Source organism: Accipiter gentilis, chromosome 25, assembly GCF_929443795.1.
Source record: "Accipiter gentilis chromosome 25, bAccGen1.1, whole genome shotgun sequence".
NCBI lineage: Eukaryota > Metazoa > Chordata > Aves > Accipitriformes > Accipitridae > Astur > Astur gentilis.
The window spans coordinates 19,736,204-19,757,689 of record NC_064904.1 but is presented as its reverse complement, the minus strand read 5'-3'; the positions used below and the strand labels follow the sequence as shown (position 1 = coordinate 19,757,689).

General features: G+C 45.9%; 1 protein-coding gene across 2 annotated transcripts in view; it reads right to left on the bottom strand.

Annotated features, from left to right (window-relative positions):
• Positions 1-16,945, bottom strand: part of DDHD1 (DDHD domain containing 1) — a 67,177-nt gene extending 50,232 nt beyond the window's left edge. For both annotated transcript variants that reach the window (XM_049828618.1, XM_049828617.1), the window contains exons 1-2: positions 16,112-16,945; positions 1,902-2,075 (exon numbers count right to left, since the gene is read on the bottom strand). In XM_049828618.1, coding sequence (XP_049684575.1) covers positions 1,902-2,075; positions 16,112-16,850 — 913 coding nt within the window. In that variant the 5' untranslated portion in view covers positions 16,851-16,945. The remainder of the gene's footprint in view (positions 1-1,901; positions 2,076-16,111) is intronic.
• Positions 16,946-21,486: the final 4,541 nt, after the last annotated feature.

Genomic DNA, 21,486 nt, shown 5'->3' with positions numbered 1-21,486 from the left:
AATTGCATTGTGCATCACTTTTCTTTTCTTGGGTCTAATTTTTCTCCTTTTGTTATATTCCATTTCATTACAATTATTATTATTGTTGTTATATTTTATTATTATTGTTGTTATTATTATATTTTATTTTAGTTATTAAACTGTTCTTATCTCAGCCCATGAGTTTTACTTTTTCTTTCCGATTCTCCTCCACTGGCAGGGGGGAGGAGTGAGCGAGCAGCTGCATGGTGCTTTGTTGCTGGCTGGGGTTAAACCCCAACAGTTTTAGAAAAGGCACTGGTGTCTGAATTTGGAGTTTATTTTTCTGATCTTTTATGTTTTCATAAATAGCAGGGATTATATCTTTCTCATCACTCTCCCCAATCTCTCCAACCTCAAACCTGAAAATTTCTGCTCTACAGACCAGACTTTTTCTAAAAAAACCTGAACTCTCCTCCTTACTTGATAAGGAGAATCCAAGTACAGCTGAAGCCATCCTTCCTTCCTTCCATCAGGAGTTAAGCTACCAAGGGCTGGAAGCACTCAGCAGCCACAAAGATGTGCTTTCTGTGTAAAAGCATATGACCCTACCACAAACAGCACTGCACTCGCAGTGCGGGTGCAACTGTACTAACAAAGCTGAGCTTTGTACCAGTACGCTGGAACAATGAATCAGTACAAGCACACAGAAATACAGGTAAAAGTGCCTTTCAAAAGCACGGTTGTACTGGCGCAGTGCTGTGGCTCAGGGGTCACACCATTTCATGCACCTACCTGACAGAGCTGTTAAAGCAGAAGACTGTACTACAGGCTTGGCCAGAGGAAAAGATCTTTTAAAGTGGTACAAATAGAAAAAAATATTCAGAGTCCTTACTAGCTTTGAGGGGAGTTAGAAACTTAACTACTCTCTGTGCTACTGAAAAACCTCCTTAGGCCAACAAATTGTATTCTCGTTTTCCTTACAGTAATTACAGAAGTACCCTGAATACTGCCTTGCTCCCAATTTATTAACAAGCTTTTACTCGTGTGGTCATGTAGTTGACACGTAAGAACTCCTCCACACTCAGGGCCAAAACACAGCCACTCCTGCACTCTGTAACTGCTTTGTACAAAATTGCAGTTTAAAGAGTTTAAAAATAAAGTTGCTTTATAAAGAATAACACAACCAAAACCCTACTAAAAAATATTGTGAGGCCTTTGTACTTGCACCGCTTGGTTTGTAGATCGTTCACCGAGTGACAACCAACAAACAGAAGTGAAGTGTGAAACCCAAAAGCACTGAGCTAGTGCTGTGCTATACTTACCCTGAACAGCCAATTCAACTGTGTACATTAAATAATACATCAGGAAATTCAGAAGGCTATTCTTAAAATGTTAAATGCATATGACCAAGATTCCCAGGAACACTAACTGAATGTCCTCAGCTTGGTCATTAAAATATAAAGACTTCCATAACAGAATGAATGCCCAAGATTTACTATAGCTGAAAACTACTCTAATAAATTCACAGACTGAACAAGAATGGAAAATGAAATGTGATCTGTAAAACTGATACTCCCTTTAGGACAGAATTAGGAATGCTGTCCATAGAGCTAATAGCCAGTTTGCATTTAGACACTGGCTCTTTTTGTCCCATCAAGAGATTTCAGTTTGAAGTGAGATTCCAAACACAGTTAACAGATACGAAACACAAAGCAAAATGGCAACAAGAGGTTTTTCCATGAATATAATTTGTTCATCAAATGCGCTGCAGCAGGAGACATCAAGATTTACTGAAAAATGGGAGAGCAAACTGATGCCTATAACAATGTTCCCTGCTCTGTAGGATGAAAACCCATTACAGATCACATTCTTACTTAAGAAAACCAGACCCCAATTGTCCAGAGAAAGTACTATAAAAATAGTGATCTAAACAATCTTACCCTCCTTCCCATCAACAGGTTTTGATACTTCCATATCAAAGCTCTCTTGCAGCTGCTGGCCTTTGAAGCGGTTGAGATGCTCCTGTTCTATTAAGTTACTTTCCTCCTCTTCCAAAGGTTGCCATGTACCATCAATAAACCACTGTCCACGCATTACAGGGATCTTTTCCGTTTCTAAAATCAAACAAGAGAAATTTTTTTTTTTAATGCAACAAATCACAAACTGATGGCAGATAAGAGGGAAAGGGAATTCTGTTTGGTGTTTTGATGGAAAAGTTACACTCCCACTGCTGGGACCCCTAGCAAGGTATCCACAAATGCCTGGAGAAACACCACGACCTTTTCCCATGGGGCTGAAATGAGTAGTGAAAGTAGTGTTCATCTGCAACACCTGAGCTAAGGAGGCCAAATTTTCAGAGTGTGTGTGTGAGGATGTGAGACGGACAGAAGGATGCAGATTCTGTAAAATTTATTAAAAGAGTTAAGTTCAAACAACAGTCCAGCTTTAATGGGATACACTCCTCTCTACCCAGTTGCCTTGAATTTTCAAAAAATTAGGAGCTTTGTGAGACTCGTGCTCGTCTATAAAATTTGACTGATAACAACCATTGGTTTCAAAGTTATCAGGAGGATGCAGAATGAGGAGGAGATACAAAACCACTCAGGCTTACCCTGACTGCACAGAGCCTTGTTTCCTTTGGGAATTGCACTTACAATAACCCAAATTACACATCAATTAGCATAAAGAGTGATTTTAAAGATGAAAGGGTTTTTTTTATTAAAATCAGTCTTTCCCCGAGGGCTGTTTTCCGTCAGTCATTCCAGTTTCAGTTTCAGCACTCCAAACGAGGAAGCTGGCTCCCCAGCATTTGCTGTCCATGTGGCAAAAGAGAAGTCTCTACGAAAAAACCTATCCTGGTGCTTACTCTTCATCAAACTGTGCTTGATGCCCACACTAACTACTGGGGCTGTAGGGAATAATAATTCTCCTCTTATACCCATCCCTGCAAGCAAGCTGAGACAATAATACCCATTGTAGCTCAGTTCAGAATTTCTCCTCCTATATCTGGAAAATCAAGGAGAAATACTGTGTGGCCCTGTGCTGCACAAGCCCGTAGGATGCTGACCTCGAGCCTCATGGGACCAGTACAGATACAGTTCTGCGGAGACCTCAGAGCAGTCGGACCACTGACTTTCAGCGCACACTAATGTGAGCTGCTGTATACTGCATACAGCTAGAGAGACTCGGCCAAATGAAAACTTCTCGTGTGTGCGCATACTAACCGCAGAAGTGTAGTCCTCCAAAGCAGCTAAGAACTCAACCGCAAAAGAAGAAGCTCAGAAAAGGAGGTGGGGGAAAAAATAGGCTTTACTACTCAAAGATCTGTTCCTACCTGGAAGGTGAGAAAAAAGCTGGTAAGGAGAGCTTGGAAAAGAAACAATAGATGCAAAGAAACAGTAAATAAAAATTAGGTTAAAAAAAAAAAAACCCAACCAAGAAACAATGGAGAGCATGGAGATTTCAGAGTTACTGAGCAAAGGAATGGATCTATCTGATCTATCACCAGACCAGCACAAACGCAGCTGGGCGAGGTGACCCAGCCAAGAGCAGTGGTTTTTAGCCTGGCCACACCACTCTGTCAGCACCAAGCACCACCAGCCTCTCTTAGCCTAACTTTCCACAGATCCGTTTTCTTCGGCAGGCATTGGGCATGCTGGTTCATCCCTCCCAAGGCCCCCAAAGCCCCGCTCAAACTCTTCAATGTCCCTGCATCCTTAGCTCTGCCTATATACAACACAGACGACGCGGGTCTTGTTGGCCTGACCAAAACGCAGACAGAACTAGTGCAAGACCCAGTTCTGCCATTCGACTTCTGTTTGCAGTGCTAAAATAGTTATTCCAGATAGGAGCCAATTGCCGCACGCTGAATTTCTAACATTTCGGATGTTGATGATCCATCAGGTGAATAAAGAGGTTGGAGTGTTCCAAGAGCATGGTTATTTAATGAAAATTAATCCCAAACATATCAGAAGACAAAAGGTCCAAGTGGCTCTAAACTGCAGAAGTTAATAGCCACTACAAATGACATAGAAAATTCAATTAGCTATGAAAATTTAAACTAACTTTGGAGTCTACATCCCATCAATGAAGTGTGAAACATGAGTATTTAGTTTTCAAGAAATGAAAGCTGACCATAGCAATGTTGTCACCCTATACAGTAGCCTCTCATCATGCAGTTGTCTTTACGTTTGCTGGATTCCCCTACATTTTACACCTGTCAGATATCCACATTTTTCATTAGAGCTAATACACACAGACCCAGTTAGGCTGCCCTTACAAATGAAGCACTGTCTGCAGGAAGAAATGAAATGCACATAATACGGGAGTGTAGATAAAGGATCTCATTGTTGCTGAAGCAATGTCATGACTACGTCAGATGTTAATCCTTACTGGGAAAATGTGTAAGCCAATCCTTAATTCTTGACTAAGCATTCTGACGAGGCTCCATTCATTGAATCCATAAAAAGATTTTATTTTTTTTAAAATAATAATCATATGAATACTATTTTATACTCCAAATGAAATGAATACAAGACACTCTTTTTCACTTCTGAAGGGCTTTAACTTTTTCACATGGGAATTTCCACCTACAGATTTCTAAAATTCTAAACATAAAGCATTAAAATAAACATTTTCAGGCTCTTTTTGCCTGAGAGAAACTTTCCCATAGTGGTTCTTTACAAGAGTAGACTGCAGCACTCAACAGCAGCTCTCAAACATAAAGATGGGCAATGCCTTTGCCAGAAAGGCTCAGCGAGAAAAAACTGGCATGTTTGATATATGAAAAATTTTATTGTAAAATCTTTACAGGACAGTTTAGTTTGGGAATAAACTAATATATCTGGCTCTGGGTCTGGAAAGGGCATTTACATGGAAATATAAATCACTTTCAGATCCAAAGACAGCTTATTATAGAGCTTTGTTTTCAGACTAGGTCTTTAAAACCTGAGTGAGGCAATTCCGTTTTCCAAAGCTCACTAGGATTTTAGGGGTACCCAGGAGTTGCCTTTTTTTTTTTTTTTGTCCCCTCCTTTAAATTGCTGCACACTAGACGTGCAACCACAGTACCCTGAACTACAAGCTTATCTTATTTCACATCGCCAGCTGGACAGCAGGTTTGATCACTGTACTACTGGGAAACCTCAAGAGAAAACTTCCTGGTAGAGGAAGCAAATAAATGACATTTCCTTCCATCAGAAGCACGGTTTGGTTTTAAAACTGAACACTGTCTTTCAGAACCGAAACAATCAAACTTGTGATCGCAGCCCACAAAGAACCATTTCGTCTTCTTATTAGAGAGAAGGCTTGGTAAAGTGAGAAAGATCAACTTCCCATTAACATCTGTGTTTTCAAAGCTGAACAATGATGGCTATAATATTAGAAGTGTGTAATGCTGGATTTCAGTCCAGGTCAAAGTCTAACTCCAGTCACGATGATGATGACAACCTACTGATGCTAATAGTCATCAGCTCCAAAAGCAAGTGGCATTTCAGTTATAAAGAAAGAGAGGTATTTTAACGGTAATTACACTGAATACACTGGATTGGGTGGGGAAACAAGGCAGCTGCAACACAAGAGATTTTTCAGTATAATCTGTTCACTGGGGGAAAGAGTAAAGGCACGCCTTCATAAACACAATTCCCCTGTTTAATCTCAGACAGGTGCTGTTATTTAAAGATATCTCTGCAATTCATCCAGAGAACTTGATGCAAGCTATTACAGTAATCACCATTAAAAAGTAATGAACCAAAATTGCCATTTTAGCACCCAATTTCACTCACTCCTATCCACCTTCAGTGAATTCATTCATGTCTTGGATATTCAGATGATTTTAGAAAGCTTAAACTGCATCCTTTCAGTTATTTTTGTTTTATGGGAGAATTAAATACACTGATATCTACATCATGTTGTAATTTAACTTTCTTTTTGCCAATACAGAATTCCCAATCTGTAATACATATAACACATAATCTATAACGTCCTTACAATCTTGATCCCTAGGAAAGGATTTGCCTTGATTTCTGTACTGCCTTAAGTCTTACACCACATAATCTGCAATTGGCAGTGCTTCAAACTGAAAGATACCAATATATTTGGCCTGTTGTACACTTGCTTGGTTTATTTATACAAGCAATTCTAAATAAATCTGAATGGCAGGGATTATGAGCTGATGAAAGGCACTTTATTTTAATTAGTCATACATATTTTACCACTTTTAGAAGAAAAATAGTTTAAGCGATCTAGACTGCAATAAAGGATTTATATTTTTTACACAAAGGGCTTTTTTTTTCCCAAAAAATACAAAGAATAAAAGAATACAAGTGCTGTAATTAATGATGTGAAGAGACAATGAGCGATTTGCATTATGATAATCACCTAAATCTTCCAAAGAACAAAAATTACATTAAAATAAAAGCTGTATGCAACATACAGTACACGTGCAGTAATATATACATATATGCCCCAGCTACTCCTTTTTTGTGAAGATCTTTAAACTGTGTGGTCACAGCTGATATAAATGGCATGAAAAAGCAACGTAATCCATCAGAACACAGTAAGAAAAGTAATAACTGTGCACAATTGGCCTTCATTTTTCTTCTTGTACTACTACATCAATGCTATCATTTGTTTCCTGCTACCACGTTGGTTGAAACAGTGTATACCTAAATTTAAATACTGTACAGCTCAGACTGTGGTTCACATAACCCTCTTTCACCTTACTTGATTCAGAATCAGGAAACTGCCGCAAAACTAAGATGAGACAGAGATAATAACTAAAGGTTAACAGAGCTTAAACAAGCAGCCAAAAGGAGGTCTATTTTGGAAATACTAGCACCAGCTAGCATGCAACCTGGAAGATGAACAGACAAAATAAAATTATAAGAGAGCAAGATTCAGTAAACTTCTGTTTCATTGCTTCAAAGCTGAGGCTTGATGGCAAAGGTAAGGCACTTTTCACTCATCAGTCTCAAGACAGCTAGAACAATTTACCCACAACTGAGATCTAAAAGGTTAATATAATATCTAAAGGCTCAGAAAAATTAAAGCTTGTGTTTTGCTGAAATTGACAGTCCCAACTTCCTAGCTTTCCAAGCTCAAAGCCAAGAGGTTGGACAAGGAACACAAGCTCATAAAATGCAGTCAGCTAGAGATGCTTTTTAGCGGAGTAACTGCTGTTCCTTAAATTTCACTTCCTTATTACTACAGTTGCAAACAATTAGCAGTGCATGAGGATAACATCTGCACAAGCTGAAGGTAACTGTGAGGCTACCATGTGACATCTCAAGCTGAAAGCTATTTAAATAATGAAGAGAAGTGCCCACACATTTGCCAAGGGAAAAAAATTGTGGGCAAAACCAGTTTGGGTTTGGTTTCCCCCCCTCCAAAGGCCTGCTGAAAGTGCTGCACATCATATGTCTTAGAGCACAGCACTCCCAGCAATTCTAACACACCTGAACATTGACATCAGCCACTGAAATAAATGTATTCCAGAATAATATCAAGGGTACTGCTGGAGACACTTAAAAATTTGCTATCCATTCCTATTGTGTCAGGCCTAAAATTTATTTAGGGTCTATCAACTACTGCACAGCCTGTAAGACTTTTCACTAGTGCAAACCCTGTTAAGTGTAAGGATGGGTATTACTCGACCTCTGCATCAGCATGCCTCCTACCCACCCAGCAGCCATGGCCACTACTGCCTCTACAGCAGTAATGATTTGCAGATTCTATTTTTGCCAATGCAAATGCACAGAGCGCAGTTTGCAGGACAAGATCCATTCCTCTTACTTAGTTCCCTCACAGCTGGGTTTGTAGAGTCTCGTGAAGGAAAAAAAAAGAAAGAAAAATTCATGAAGACAGGATGCTTTATTATGAGAATAGATGGTTACAGAAACTGATTGTGAGATTGAAGATTCCTACGTTTTACTGTCAGTGACGTGATCCCGCGTGCCGGGTGAACAAACAGATGTTATAATAAAATAGCCCCAAACTAATATTTCATTATTTCATGTTTGCTAGGTAACATAACAGACTTTTTTACTTTTTTTTTTTTAAAATAGCTTAATATGCTACAGCTTTCTAACTATTGCCTAACATATTATTTCGGAACAGAACAGGTTACTCACATTTAAATAAATGGAGCCCCTCATTTAATCACAGCCCAGGTGACTTTCCTTTGTTGAACCACAAACACATGCAATCTGTTCTGCTCTTTCAAAAGTAACAACATAACCCGAAGAGGAGTTCAAGGGTGAAATCCTAGCCTCAGAAAACTTAACAGAGCTGCATGAACTTACAGAACTAGACTTTTTATTTTTTTATTCAGTGTCTGAGATGAAAAGCGATTTCATCCACTGAACAGTAAAGGATATTATTTTGCTGGTCCATCAAGTAATTCTAAATTGCTTTATTGAAGCAATTTCAAAATTACAGGTGGAAGTTACTTTTGAGTTTCACAGAGACTAAGCACATTAAGAGCAATCTGATTGGCATAGATGGGATTTTCTTTCCAGACTCTGATCTACAAAGCAGCTACACATGCAAGCCTCCGCATTTGCTGCAATGTTAGATGCAGCAAGGGAGGAACGTGAGCTTTGCTCCACTGAGAATGTGAAATTGCCTCCGTTTTACCAAAACTGCCTGAAGTATTCAAGCAACAGCTTGTAACTATTTTTCCCTGAACCATGTTTAATCGGTTTACACTATGATCTGAGCAATCCAAAACAATAATGAAAGGCTGATCTTTGGGGCTGGTTCAAATGTCAAACACAGAAGGAACCTCTTAAAAACAAATGAATGCCCTCAAATTTATCTCTCATCTCAATTGCTATACACCACTCAGAAATATAGTGCGTATCATCTTTTTCAAGAAGGATTTTTCTGCTTTAAGATAGTAGTTTAATTAACATCTCTGCAGTGCTCTGCAATGATCCAAGTCAAAATCCTTAAAGCTCACCTTACTAGCTGGGTCAATGATGAACAGGAAACATCTAAAAAACCGTGGGCTGTTGAAACATGAAACAGGGCTGCAGTTTTAAGTTTAGAGCTTTATTTTTATTGAATTCTTATTAATTAAAATAGTTTACCCAATTTCAACACTAGTACTCTGAAGTGAAGCACCTCCACCACCAGTGTTTGCTGCTGGAGTCAGCAAGGTGTAGGAGCTAGTCCCTTATGAGCTCTTTTCTCACCCAGAGAAACTTGCATTTTTTGAAACCGCATTAGGTGAAAGCTAAACCGACCCACAAAAGAATGACTGTGCCACATGACAAACATGTGAGTACCTCCTAAAATGTAAGCATGTGCCCAAATCCCATCGAAAGTCACGGGACTTTTGCACAATCACACCCTCAGCTCTAAGTGTGTGTGCTCTCCTGGCAGGCACTCGTCAATCGGTCTTTGTTAGTGAGCTCTCACCAGCACTGAGCAGCAACGATCATGTTTGTACAGTTTGAGCAAGTAGGTTCCTATACAGGAATACCTTTTAAAAAAGGAGCAGCAAGATTTTTCCTGTGCATACCGACCTACCACTACTGAACAAGGTGAAGATATTCAAGGGCACACTAACCTTTGTTCTCAACTCCTTCCCTCTTTCTCTTCTGCAGGGATTTTTTTTTCTGTACTCTCCTCCTAACCTCACTTCTTTTTTCTGTCTACGCCACCCCAACTCCAGATTTCCCTACACTTTCAACCCCAGATTTCACTTTTTCTTTCTATTTTTTTACCCTATAGTTTTTTCTCCCATTGAAAACCAGCATGATTTTAGTTTCTTTCATCTTAAATATCACTGCCTGTGACCCCACTTGCACCTCATACTCCCTTCATCCCAGTGCTCCCTAACCATGCTATTTACAACACTTAAAATCTCTGGAGCTTCTCCTCTCCAGCTCTACTCCAGTGTGGCTTCAGCTACTTGTAATTCCCTCAAACAGATCATACCACACTAGTGACCTTTTCTCTGGCCAACACTCAAAACCACTGCTTCATCTTCACTTTTTTCAACCTTACAGAAACCACCAAGAGAACTGCTTATGCTTCTTATTTTAATTTCTTGCTCTTTTGCAAATTTTTCTTCCATGTAGTACTTCTGCTTACTAACTTACACAGTGTCAGCTCTTCCAGATTCTTCTCATGCTCTGAGCTCTCAGGGCAAAAAGGAGCTCTGCTCAAAGTCTCTCTTTGCATTCAGAATTGTTTTTTCCCCAAACAGCATCTCCTCCTCACACACATACATGCAGAAATTCATCTGCCTTTAATCTAGCCCTGTCACCTCCAAATTAAATCCCATCCTATTTCTTTGATATCACCACAGTCAAGTCAGTATTCAAGCCTGAATTAAGTCAGAACAGAACTCCTGATCCTTCTCATCCCACAAACGTTTTCTGCTTTCTTAGTTACAGTACATAACACCCTTCTGCCTGTCACCTACAGCTTGTAACCCAAGCATTCCCTGCACTTCTGCCTTATTCCTTGCTGACCACATCTAGCAGGAAAAGCGCTAGACCACATCGAAGGGCAAGCACAACTCGCTTTCTAAGCTGAGTCCACCCTTAGCTACTGTGCTGTAGCTAACGCTATCCGCTGGAGAGCAACTCTGTGATTCTGGTATCATTTACAGGAGTAAGACAACAGATTCGTTTTGCTTAAATAATACTTGTAAATCACCAAAATAAAAGCTGAGGACACAGAAGAAACTTGCCCTCAAAGACGCGTCCAAGCCAAGTGCTGACATCAGTAAAAGCGTCCTAAATGTCAGAAGTTCTCTCTACTGAAAGAAGGTACCAGAGACCATAAACAGAACACACATACAAACAAATGCAATTTGTAAATTAATACACAGAGCACTGCAAATTTAAAAATTGTTTCATCTGTGTGTGTTAGGCCTTCTGGTCAGGAAGGAGCTGGCCAAAACTAAGCTACAAGATACTTCTGGAAGGATGGTATGGTAAAAACAGAAGCAAAAAACTAAAACCCAGGAAAGATTTTGAGTAGCAGAAGTAACACTTTACCTTGCCATGCAAACTGTGAGTATTTTATTTGCGAAATAATAACATACCTGGAGAGAAAAGCAAGAAAATAGTATTCAGGAATTCAGCCTTCGATCAAAAGGTTTCTTACATAGAGGAAATTGTATCAACCAGGTTCAAAGACTGTCCAACACACCAAAAGCAATATTCTAAGCATGCTGTAAAGCAACTAAAAATGTGTTCTGCTGCTAAGAGCAGACTAAAACAAATGCAAGCCACAAACATACTGATAAACTCTTGATTCCAAACCCTTAATTTTCATCTTGCCTCATGAATCTGTTTTAATACTATTTCCGTTTCACAGTACAAAACAAAACCCATAAACTGGACATGCAGCCTCAGAAGAAATATCAGACATTGATTAAAGCAGGCAGGCAAGAGGTCTAGCAGAGCCTCAAGATGGGTTTAGGGTTGCCAGTCTGTAAAACGTCAACATAAAAATTTATGCTGCCAGCTCCAGGGAAGGCACAAGCAGCAAACGCTCCTGCACAAAGCAGACAGCAGAGAAGCACCTTACAGTTCCAAAATGATGATTTTTAGTCTTGACAGTGCAGTCTGAAGAACCACCAGTGGCTGAGGTACAAAAGGCTTCCTATCTTGCTGCTAACATCTACCTCCTACATCAAACCAAGCACACGATAAAAAAAAATCCTCTAAGAAAACAGCCTTTTGTAATCATCTGGTGCAAAGCATCAGCTACTACATTCCAAGACTTCTCAGTAATCTTGACAGAATAAGTTCAGAGGGCAGATAACACTGCCCTGGCATTCACGTCTCATTTTGCAAAAGCGCAACCTGCAGAGGCTTTTCACAAGGTGCTAATGACTGCCGCCTCTTCTTCCAGTTTACAAAGCAGCTCACAGAGATGTTACAAGAAAAAAATATAGGGTCTTGGATATTTCTTTCAGTCCAAGCTTAAAGGCAGCTGAAATAGTTTTTAAAAGATGCCCAATTCCAGCCTGAGCATACAAAATTTAAACTTAAGACCCAGTGGTCCACCCTGTATTCACAGGTATTTCCAGGCTAAGGTCAGTAAAGTATCTGTTACATCAGTACAGCAGAAGTTACTGTTACATCTTCACTCGGAGAGGGTCCTAGTGAACAATATTTTTTTAAATACAACAAGAGGTATTTTACTTAATAGACTTCTGCAACTACTAGGTACAAAAACATACAGGTTAAAAAAACAAACAAAAGACCCCTTATCAAACCTGTGTGCAGAAGTAGAGTATTTTATCCTCCCCTACAAGACAATGCTCCACATACTTCCCAAATGGCCGTAGAAATACACATTTTTGTTGCTGCTCCTCTTCACATACCACCATAGTATTTCACAAAAGTCCCACTTCAATTTTAAAAACTACTGTTGCAAGAGATGTCAGCTGAGGTGATGAGTGTCCCCAACACACAGTCAGAATTGAAACTGGAGAACATGCTGGGATGAAGACGACTACCTAGAGAGTGAAAGTGTTATAAGAAAACACTGTCTGCAAGAACCAAATACAGGCAACTTGACAACGTAACCATCAAAAAGCAAGGGAAAAGCAAATACCAGACAGGGCAATAGTCACAAGGGACAAACTCACAAGCCAAGGAACAGGAGACAGTCACCCAGAGGTCCACAGGCTGCAGATTTAACAGACTCACCCAGGGCTTTGAAAACTAGACTTGAGTAACTCTATAGAAAAATGGTTGTGAAGCAGGCCTCTTCAACTGGGAAGACAGAAAAGGGGTGGATAACCTAAGAAGATTCAAACAGAAGACCCCCATATAAAATATCACTTGTTGTTATGTCCACAGAAGACAAGAAACAGCCCAACTCCAAGTTACTTACTTATCTGGAAGCCTACACTAATAATTTTTGTCCTCTTGCGCCATCTTTGCTAATTCTACAATACTAATTAAATAAATCCCAGAGGTCACAAGGTAAGGATAAAATTCTCAGTAATTAATCTGCTCAAATTGTAACTCAGTCTGATATTCCTGATGTTACAAATGAATCCTGTGATGAGCTTAAGATGTCTGAAGATGTGGAGTGAAAAAATATTTCAGCACATGCCAAGCTATAACCAACATTTCCTTGTCATTAAGATGCCACAACAGCTGAAGAACTGTCAGCGTGTTCAGTATTGTAGCTGTGAGATAGCAGCCTTCCCTAAAGCACGGCTCATACGTGAAAAAGAACAAAACAGGCAAGAACAACAAAGATAAAAGCTTTTGACCTTTGCTCTGAACCGAAAACGTGAATCGGCAAAACCAGATAGATAGCAGTTTCTGTACTCTTTAACGTGCACCTGAGAATATTCAGGTCAGTTGTACTCATTAAACTTCATGCTCGTAGGATCAGAGAGTGCGATTCTCCTCCCTTACTCATGGGCTTCGCTCGTATGAGATATGGTCTGCCACCACCAGCTCCCTCCCACGCTATGGCGGACCAATGTAGTAGCTACCCTTTGGATCCAGAATTACAGGCACAGTATCAAATGGGAATAATCTGGCAATAACAGCTACACCAAGGCCTTCAAAAGCACAGATGAGACTGAATACTTGGGATCTGACCTTGCTGCTTTCTCAGGTCTGGATGCAGCAGTTGGGAGGAAAGAATGGGAGTAAGGCAAAAGTGCTCACATACACAGGGAACAGAGGGAAGGAAACGTGCAAGTGAAGGAGTAATTAGACCAGAAGACACTGACAGACTCTAGAAACACCAAAACTTTATCTTAGTCTTGCAAAGGAGTGGACTTGCTAATAAGAAAAGACTTGAGCACTCTCCTTAATCAGCTTTCCGAGGACTAGAAAACATCCCTGTCGTTAGTGTTCTCAGGACCATGAGTTTATTTCTCCCCTGCTTAGCATCGCTTCTGGGGCTAACCTCTGGGAACCTCTCCTTCCAAGCATCAGAAATCGTCTCTGCACAGCATATGCTGTCATTTGAAACATCTGTGCCTCAGGCTTAATGAGACTGAATCAGCTTCCAAAATGGACAAGGCACAGGGTCAAGAAATTAAACCTTTAAGCTGCTGAGTACAGCCTCATGCTCCCATTACCGAGAGCAATCCTGCCTCACCTGACAGCTCTGCTCACTCACTCTCCTCTCCCCATGGCACAGTTACAAAAGGGATGGCAGCAGTTTCCTTATCCCTTGGATGACCTGCATCATCTCTTTCCAGTAACCACGTGGCAAATGCATCAAGTACCAACAGCAGGGGCTTCAGGGTGGTGACGGGGAGAACCACCTCCACCTTCTGCTCAAGGAGCTGGGCCCAGGCTCCTCTAACTCAAAACACGTGTGGACCGAGACCTCTGCTCACTCCTCACGCACACCGTCTGCCTGTTGGGGCAATGATTTGAAAGACAAACTGTCACACCACAAATGGATTGTACCGTGTGGTATTGTCATTTATGAATCTCCCTCCTGTAAAGACACTGATAAAGAAGAGAGGAAACAACCAAAAGCTCTAGTTTTCATATCTGAAACGGTTCTGCTGTTCCTTTGTGTTTCCCACATGAGTCTCAAAAATAATGCAGAGGAGACAAGAAACCCGCCTGCCCCTCTCCCAAGTCCATGCCAGGACAGCGTCTATTGCTCGGCGATTCTGCATCTCTCACTCTACTCTCTAACATTTCCCTTTGTCCTTGAAGGAATGCAGTTGGAAAGCAAGTCCTCAGGGACAGAGGGTCAGCAGTGGCACAGCTCGCCTACTCCAGGAGAGCAGATACTTGTCCAGCAAGACCCTGGGAGACTTTCCCCTCTAAAGGACGGGGCAGAAGAGCCGAGGTGTCTGCTCTTCTTTCATCTCTGTTCCCGAAGGTCGCCTCTCCTCCAGCAAAGGACACGTGAATGCAAGGGGAAGGGTGGGAGAGGGGATGCCTCACCATCTCTTTTGAAGTTGAGAGGGTGAAGCAAATTCCCCTCTATTGGAAGGGTAAGAAGTAAGGACTGTGCATGTACCGTAGATGCCTGTTGCATCCCCTCCAATAGAAAGGAGGACAAGTCCCATTTCATGCCCCGTCCCAGTGATGATGCGGAAGGGAAGATGAAGCACAATATAGTCATTTTCCTAGTGGAGAGGACAAGGGTAGGAGAGGGGAAGCCGGGTATCAGGCCTCTACTAAAGATAACGCACTAAAGAACGAGGAATCAGAACTGTGTGTGCGGTGGGGAGGACAAACAGTTGCTGTTTCTACCCTACTCCTCCTGAAAGAAAGGTGCGCACATCGAGGGAAGGCGGGGGAGTGTTGAAGGCGAATACCCACCCTCATTCACCGTTTGTTTAGGAAAAGAGAAGCATAAACAAGAGGGTTCTCAGTCACCTTCCCTCCCACTTTCTTCTGCACGTCAAGAAATGAGAAGACGCCTGTCTCTATGCCAGGTGTGAATGCCCAGGTCCTCATCTCCTTCAGGTGCATGTGCCCAGGGAAGCAAGAGAGGGAGAGATGCCCAGTTCCCTTTACAGCTGGAAGTGGCTGAAGGGGTGCACAGTACATCCTTCCCCCATGACCCTGCACGGGGAGTGAGGGGTACCCAGTGCCTCTCATCCACTGGGGGCGGAATGTCCAGTGCCCCCTCCTGCAAGTGCATGCTGAGGGATGCCCACACCGCTTCCCTTCGGAGTGTGCCTGGGAGGGTGGGATGCCCAGTGTCTAGTTTCCCACCCCACCCCCACCCCCACCGGTGTCTCGGAGACTCGGAAGGGAAATTCCCACTCCTTCCTCGCTCAGGTGTGTGTTAGAGGTAGGCACCCAGGGTCCTCTCTCCCTGGAGAACATTTTGTCCTGTACCCCTTATCCCAAAGCGCACACGGGCAGCAAGCGGTGCCCACTCCCCTTGCCCGGGTTGGTGTGATTGGGGGGGGGGGGGTTGTGCTCAGACCCCCGTTTACCTATGGGGGTGCGCTGGAGGGGCTCTAAGGGCTACCAGGTGTCCCCACGGCAAGGAGTGGGGGGGGGAACCCAGGGGATGCCCAGCGTCCCTTGCTGGGGACAGCGGGAGGCAGCCCGGCTGCCCCCCACGGTCTCGGTGCGAGGACACCGGCATCCCCCGGTCCCCGTGGGAGGGGAAGGGGCACCCCCCCCCCGCCCCGGCCCCGGTCCCCACGGGAGGGACGGCGGCCACTCACGGTTCCAGTAGACGGGGTAGCTCTCCGCGTTGGCCACGTCCACCTCGTAGAGCCCGCTCCGTACACACACCGGTTCCACCGCCGCCGCCTCGCCCTCCCGCGTCTCGGCCGGGCCGCCCGCTCCGAGGGCGCGGTAGGCCAGCTCGATCCTCAGCGAGTCGTAGCCGATGAAAGGCTTCCAGGTTTTCCGGTCCTCCCGGTAGAACCAGCGCACCTCCTCGGCGCCCAGCTCCCTCACCACCTCATAGCGGGGCCGGCCGCCGCCCGGCCGCCTCCTCTCGGGCAGCGCGGCCGCCGCCAGGGAGAAGCCGCTGCCGCCGCTCTCGCTGCTCGCCGGCCCCGCTCCCTCGCCCTCGCTGCCCCCGCCGCCCGTGCCCGTGGAGTAACGCAGCGAGGCGCCGGATTCGGCCGAATCGAAATCGCCGCCGTCGGCCTCGTCGCTCAGGCTGGGCTCCCGCGGCGGTAAGGCGGCCGCCGGCTCCGGCTCCCCCTCGGAGGAGGAGGTGGAGAGGGCGGCGCGGAGCAGCGGCGCGGAGCGCTGCTGGGGAGGGCGGCGGGGCGGGCGGGCGAGGGGATGCTGCACGCCGCGGCTCGCCGCCGCCGCCGCCGCCTCCTCCTCCTCCGCCGCCGCTTCCTCCTCGCCGCGGGTCGGCCGCTCGTAGCAGCCGCCGCCGTAGCCGCTGGCTTCACCGGGCAGGTCCCAGGCGCCCTGAGGCGAGCCGGGCTCGGGGTAATCCATGCCGCAACGCGCCCAGCCCGGCCCGGCGGTGCCGCTTCTTCTCGCCTCGCCTCACCTCACCTCACCCGCTCACGCCCGGCCCGCGGCTGCCGCAGCCGCCGCCACCGGCTCCGTCCGGGCGTGGGCGGCGCCGCATCGTCACGCGCGCCGCGCCGCGACGCGGCCGGGGGCGGGGCGGGGCAGGCCGGGGGCGGGGCGGGTAGCACGCGGCCTCCGGGCTCCTCAAGGCAGGGGAAGGCGGGCTGGGCGGGCGGGTGTGAGGGGATTCCTGAGGGCTGCGGTGCCCTCGGACACAGCCTGCCGCCTCGGGTGGGTGTGTGATACCCTCGGGCACAGCCTGCCGCCTCGGGTGGGTGTGGGAGACCCCCTCGGACACAGCCTGCCGCCTCGGGTGGGTGTGAGACACCCCCTCGGACACAGCCTGCCGCCTCGGGTGGGTGTGTGACACCCTCGGGCACAGCCTGCCGCCTCGGGTGGGTGTGGGAGACCCCCTCGGACACAGCCTGCCGCCTCGGGTGGGTGTGAGAGACCCCCTCGGACACAGCCTGCCGCCTCGGGTGGGTGTGTGACACCTTCAGACACAGCCTGCCGCCTCGGGTGGGTGTGTGACACCCTCGGACACAGCCTGCCGCCTCGGGTGGGTGTGGGAGACCCCCTCGGACACAGCCTGCCGCCTCGGGTGGGTGTGTGACACCTTCAGACACAGCCTGCCGCCTCGGGTGGGTGTGTGACACCCTCGGACACAGCCTGCCGCCTCGGGTGGGTGTGGGAGACCCCCTCGGACACAGCCTGCCGCCTCGGGTGTGACACCCTCATACACATCCAACAACCCCAGCTCTGTGTGCGAGACCCCCTCAAACTCAGCCTGCTGGCCCACCTGTGTGTGTGAGACACCTTCAAACACAGCCCTGGCTCCGTGCGTGACGGGCATCTTGAACAACAACCTGTGTATGTGAGACCCCTAAAACTGATGCCTCGTGGACGTGAGTGATGCCCGCCGACACGGCCTGCGGCCCTCCGTGTGGGTGAGGCACCCTGACAGGCACGCCAGCACGCTAAAGCACAACCTGAGGCACAGCGTGTGTGAGACACCCTAAAGCACAACCTGTGGCCTCACAGGCGGACGAGACACCCTGAAACATACCCTACAGCCCAGCGTGTGAGTGATGGGTGCCCCCAAAACACAAACCACAGCTTGGTGTGTTCATGGCAGCCAGTCCTAAAACAACCCTCTGTGAGCGTGGCCAACACCCCCAAGAAACAAACTGTGGCCCTGTGGGGGTGACACGCTCTTAAATCACATCTTGCACCCGTGTGCATGCATGTGTGAGAGAACGCACGCCCCGCAGCCCCACGGGGGATTGGTGTCTGTGTGTGAGACACCTCCAGCACTCTGATCAGAGTGTTGGTGTTGGTCTGTGTGTGTGTGTGTGCCGCTCCCTACAGCCTGCTGAGGGGTAACTGAGGTTTGACCTGTCAGCGTGGGTGGGTGTCAGGCTCAACACACACCTGGTAACTTAGCAGGGCGAGTGGGGTACACATGGATGCAAGAGAGACAACTCAACCAACACCCTGCGGTGTGCCAGGATGTACTGGGGTTCATGTGCAGGAGGGGAAAGTGGACACTTCAACACACACCCCAACACCTAACAGGGAGGTAACCTGTTCATCTCCGTGTGTCACACCCTGCGACTACTAGAGTGCAACAGGGATCCCTCCTGTGTGCATGCAACCCTACCCCTCACCCCAAGGAAACACTACAGGCTAGCAGTTGACAATGATGCACAGGGTGACACTGTGCGTGAGATGTCCTCCCCCAGCTCAACACCCCACAGCTTGGCAGGGAGAGGTGTCAGGTTTGACCTCTGCTTGTTGGTGTGACACCCCTTTTCCCTTCAGCCAGGCATTTCTCAGTTGTGTAGGGGTGTGTGTGACACAGGCATACTCCAAATACACAGTCTGCAAACTAACGGGGGGTCAACAACCTGGAGTCACCCTTGTGCGAGAGGGACTCCTCCAAACTCTAGCTATGCACCCCAAAATCAGAGCGGTTGTGGTTCACCTGTGCTTCTTTGTGTGTGTGAGTGAGAAACAGACACCTCCATCCCCAATACACGCCCCGTAATCAGGAGGGGGTGGTGAGATGCATATCTGTGTGATAAAAAACATGGCAGTCTGTAGCACAAAAAGGATGAGGGAGGGTGCCTGGGTTTTACACCGGTGTGAGATAACTCTCCCTCCCAACACACACCCTACAGCTGAGTGAGGGGCAGTGACAGATCACCTCTGTGGTGCCAGTTCCCCCCCAACCCCCCAATCCTTTCTCGTGGGGTGAGGGTTGTTGTGTGTGTGGGAAAGAGAGAGGCTCCCAGAAACACACCCTGACTTACTGGGGTGGGGTCACCTGTTTATGAGACACCCCCTTTTCACAACATGCCCAGGAGGAAGGAGGTGGTGAGAGGGTATGTGAGCGATGCTCCTATCTCAGCTACACCTCGAAGCGCGAGGGAGCCGATACCTGTGCCTTTGTCGCATCTGTGTGTACAATGTCCCCGCTGCCCTGCTCATACACGTCACAGCCAGCAGGTCAGGGGGGTGGTCTGCAGCCTCTAGCCCTGTACACCCTGCAGACTCATGGGGGGATGTGGCTGTGCGCAGATTGTACCCCCACCTCAACCTTCATACCCGCCCCCCCCCCCCCCCCACTTTTTCCTAAGAGGAGAACAGGGGAAGAGGAGACAACTGGATATCACCTCTGAATGTGAATTACTCTAAACACCCGACTGCCTGTGATGGCCTGCGGTGGATGCTTGGGTTTTATCCCTCCTAAAAGAAGCAGTTGGGTGGTGTGGTGTGTGTGCAGTCGGAACACAAGAAGGAAAGTAGTTGGTTGAGTGTCATATACATTGGTGTGCCCCCACCCCTAAATGTCTGTGTGTCGCTCTCCTTCTTGATTTACAGCAAAACCCCTCTCACAGCCCCGCTGTCAGCTGTGAAAAAAACCCCAGGGTACAGTGCATGTGTTCGCTGATTCCCCCATTTCCTACACATTCTGCTTGTCTCCATCCTACAGTCTCCAGCAACAAAAGGACTTCTGTGTATTGCACAGCATTGTATGTCCAAAAATAGGATTGTGCCCTACCTCCTACATCCACTTTCAGCCAGGGAATCCTGTTAATGGAGTGTGTTAAAACACAGAGAGAGGCCAGATTAAGTTCAGGCTGGAAGGATAAGTGAAGCTTTTAAAAGTGTTCACTGCTGGTGTGTTGTTTCCCTGAGTCATTAACATCATGCTGAAAGACTGCTCACAGATCCTCGAATGCATCGGCAACACTTTTCAATCCTAAAAGCTCCAAGAATTTTGTTAGCATTCATGAGTCCCCACCACAGGAGCTTTGTGCATGCTTGTTCTGCCTTTTCAAAAGGAGAAAGAGAAGAAAAAGAGAGGAGAGAAACAAGGTACAAGAAGAAGTCAGGGGAGGAGGCTGTGGAAAGGGTGTTTGACCACATTGCTCTAGCAACAGGGACATGATCTGTCTAACTTCTCTTTTGCAATTCTAATGAACTCCACAAGGTAATCTCTCTGTGAAGCCTGTCCCAGATTTTTCTCCACAGTGGGGAAGAAAAAGGGAATGTTACTTACCTCGTAGACTGCTTGGAAGATGTGGGTTGTAGGATTCTCACTTTTTATCTTCATTTCCATCAAAGCCAGGGGGATTTCACCATCTTTTCTCATTCAACAAGTGTTTCACCCTTCTTCATGTCATCCTACTCAAATCCTCCCTCTTTCTGCTCCTTGTCTGAGATCAGGGAAAGATTGTCCAAATGAACAAGAGGCACTTTAAATGTTCGTTACCTTTTTAATATATTCTTTCAGATTATTTGATTTATTTCTTGATGTGCCTTTCTGCGGGTGTATGTCTGCTCTCCATATGCAGACACTATGTTCTTGTGCAGTCTCTCTGTAGACAATAGGCAGAAAGACTGAGCACTAATGGTTCATCATCATCAAGCTGAACCACAGCACGAAGCGTTGCAATGTGACCATTCTTCATTACAGACATCCTGGAGACCTATGGAGACACATGGCCTGAAAACTGGTTTATTAAAAGCAAAGTGAAGGGAACTCCAGAGCCTGGAGCCCCTACCGAAAGAGTCCCAATGGCTTTCACTTTGATTTTGTGAGGAAGGTCTTTGCTGGGGCAGGCCGGTATGAATGAAGCTGAGAGCCCAGACCTCTCTCATTTGAGCTCAAAAAAGGAGTGTTTTCCCCTTTTTACTGTTAGCAGCTCTGAGCTCACAGGTGTGGAGTAGCTTGAAAGTTTCTGGCATGACACAGGACTCAAGTGCCATCATAGAGTTACATGAAATAAAAAGTAAGACCAAACGTATAAGCTTCATTTACCATCAGAGGAGGAAAGTTTCCTTACAGTGGAATAAATGTGGAAAAATGTGTCTATATGGAAGTTTTAAAGCAAAGTTAGATTTATTCGAAATGTCATCCATGTAGCACTGTGAATTTCTGTGCAGACTAAGAGCAGTGGATGCTGTGATCCTTCTATCATGAGACCTTCTTCACCGAAGACTTCTATAGCCATGTAGGAGTATACATGTTTCCTTTCTGCAGAGTTAATGC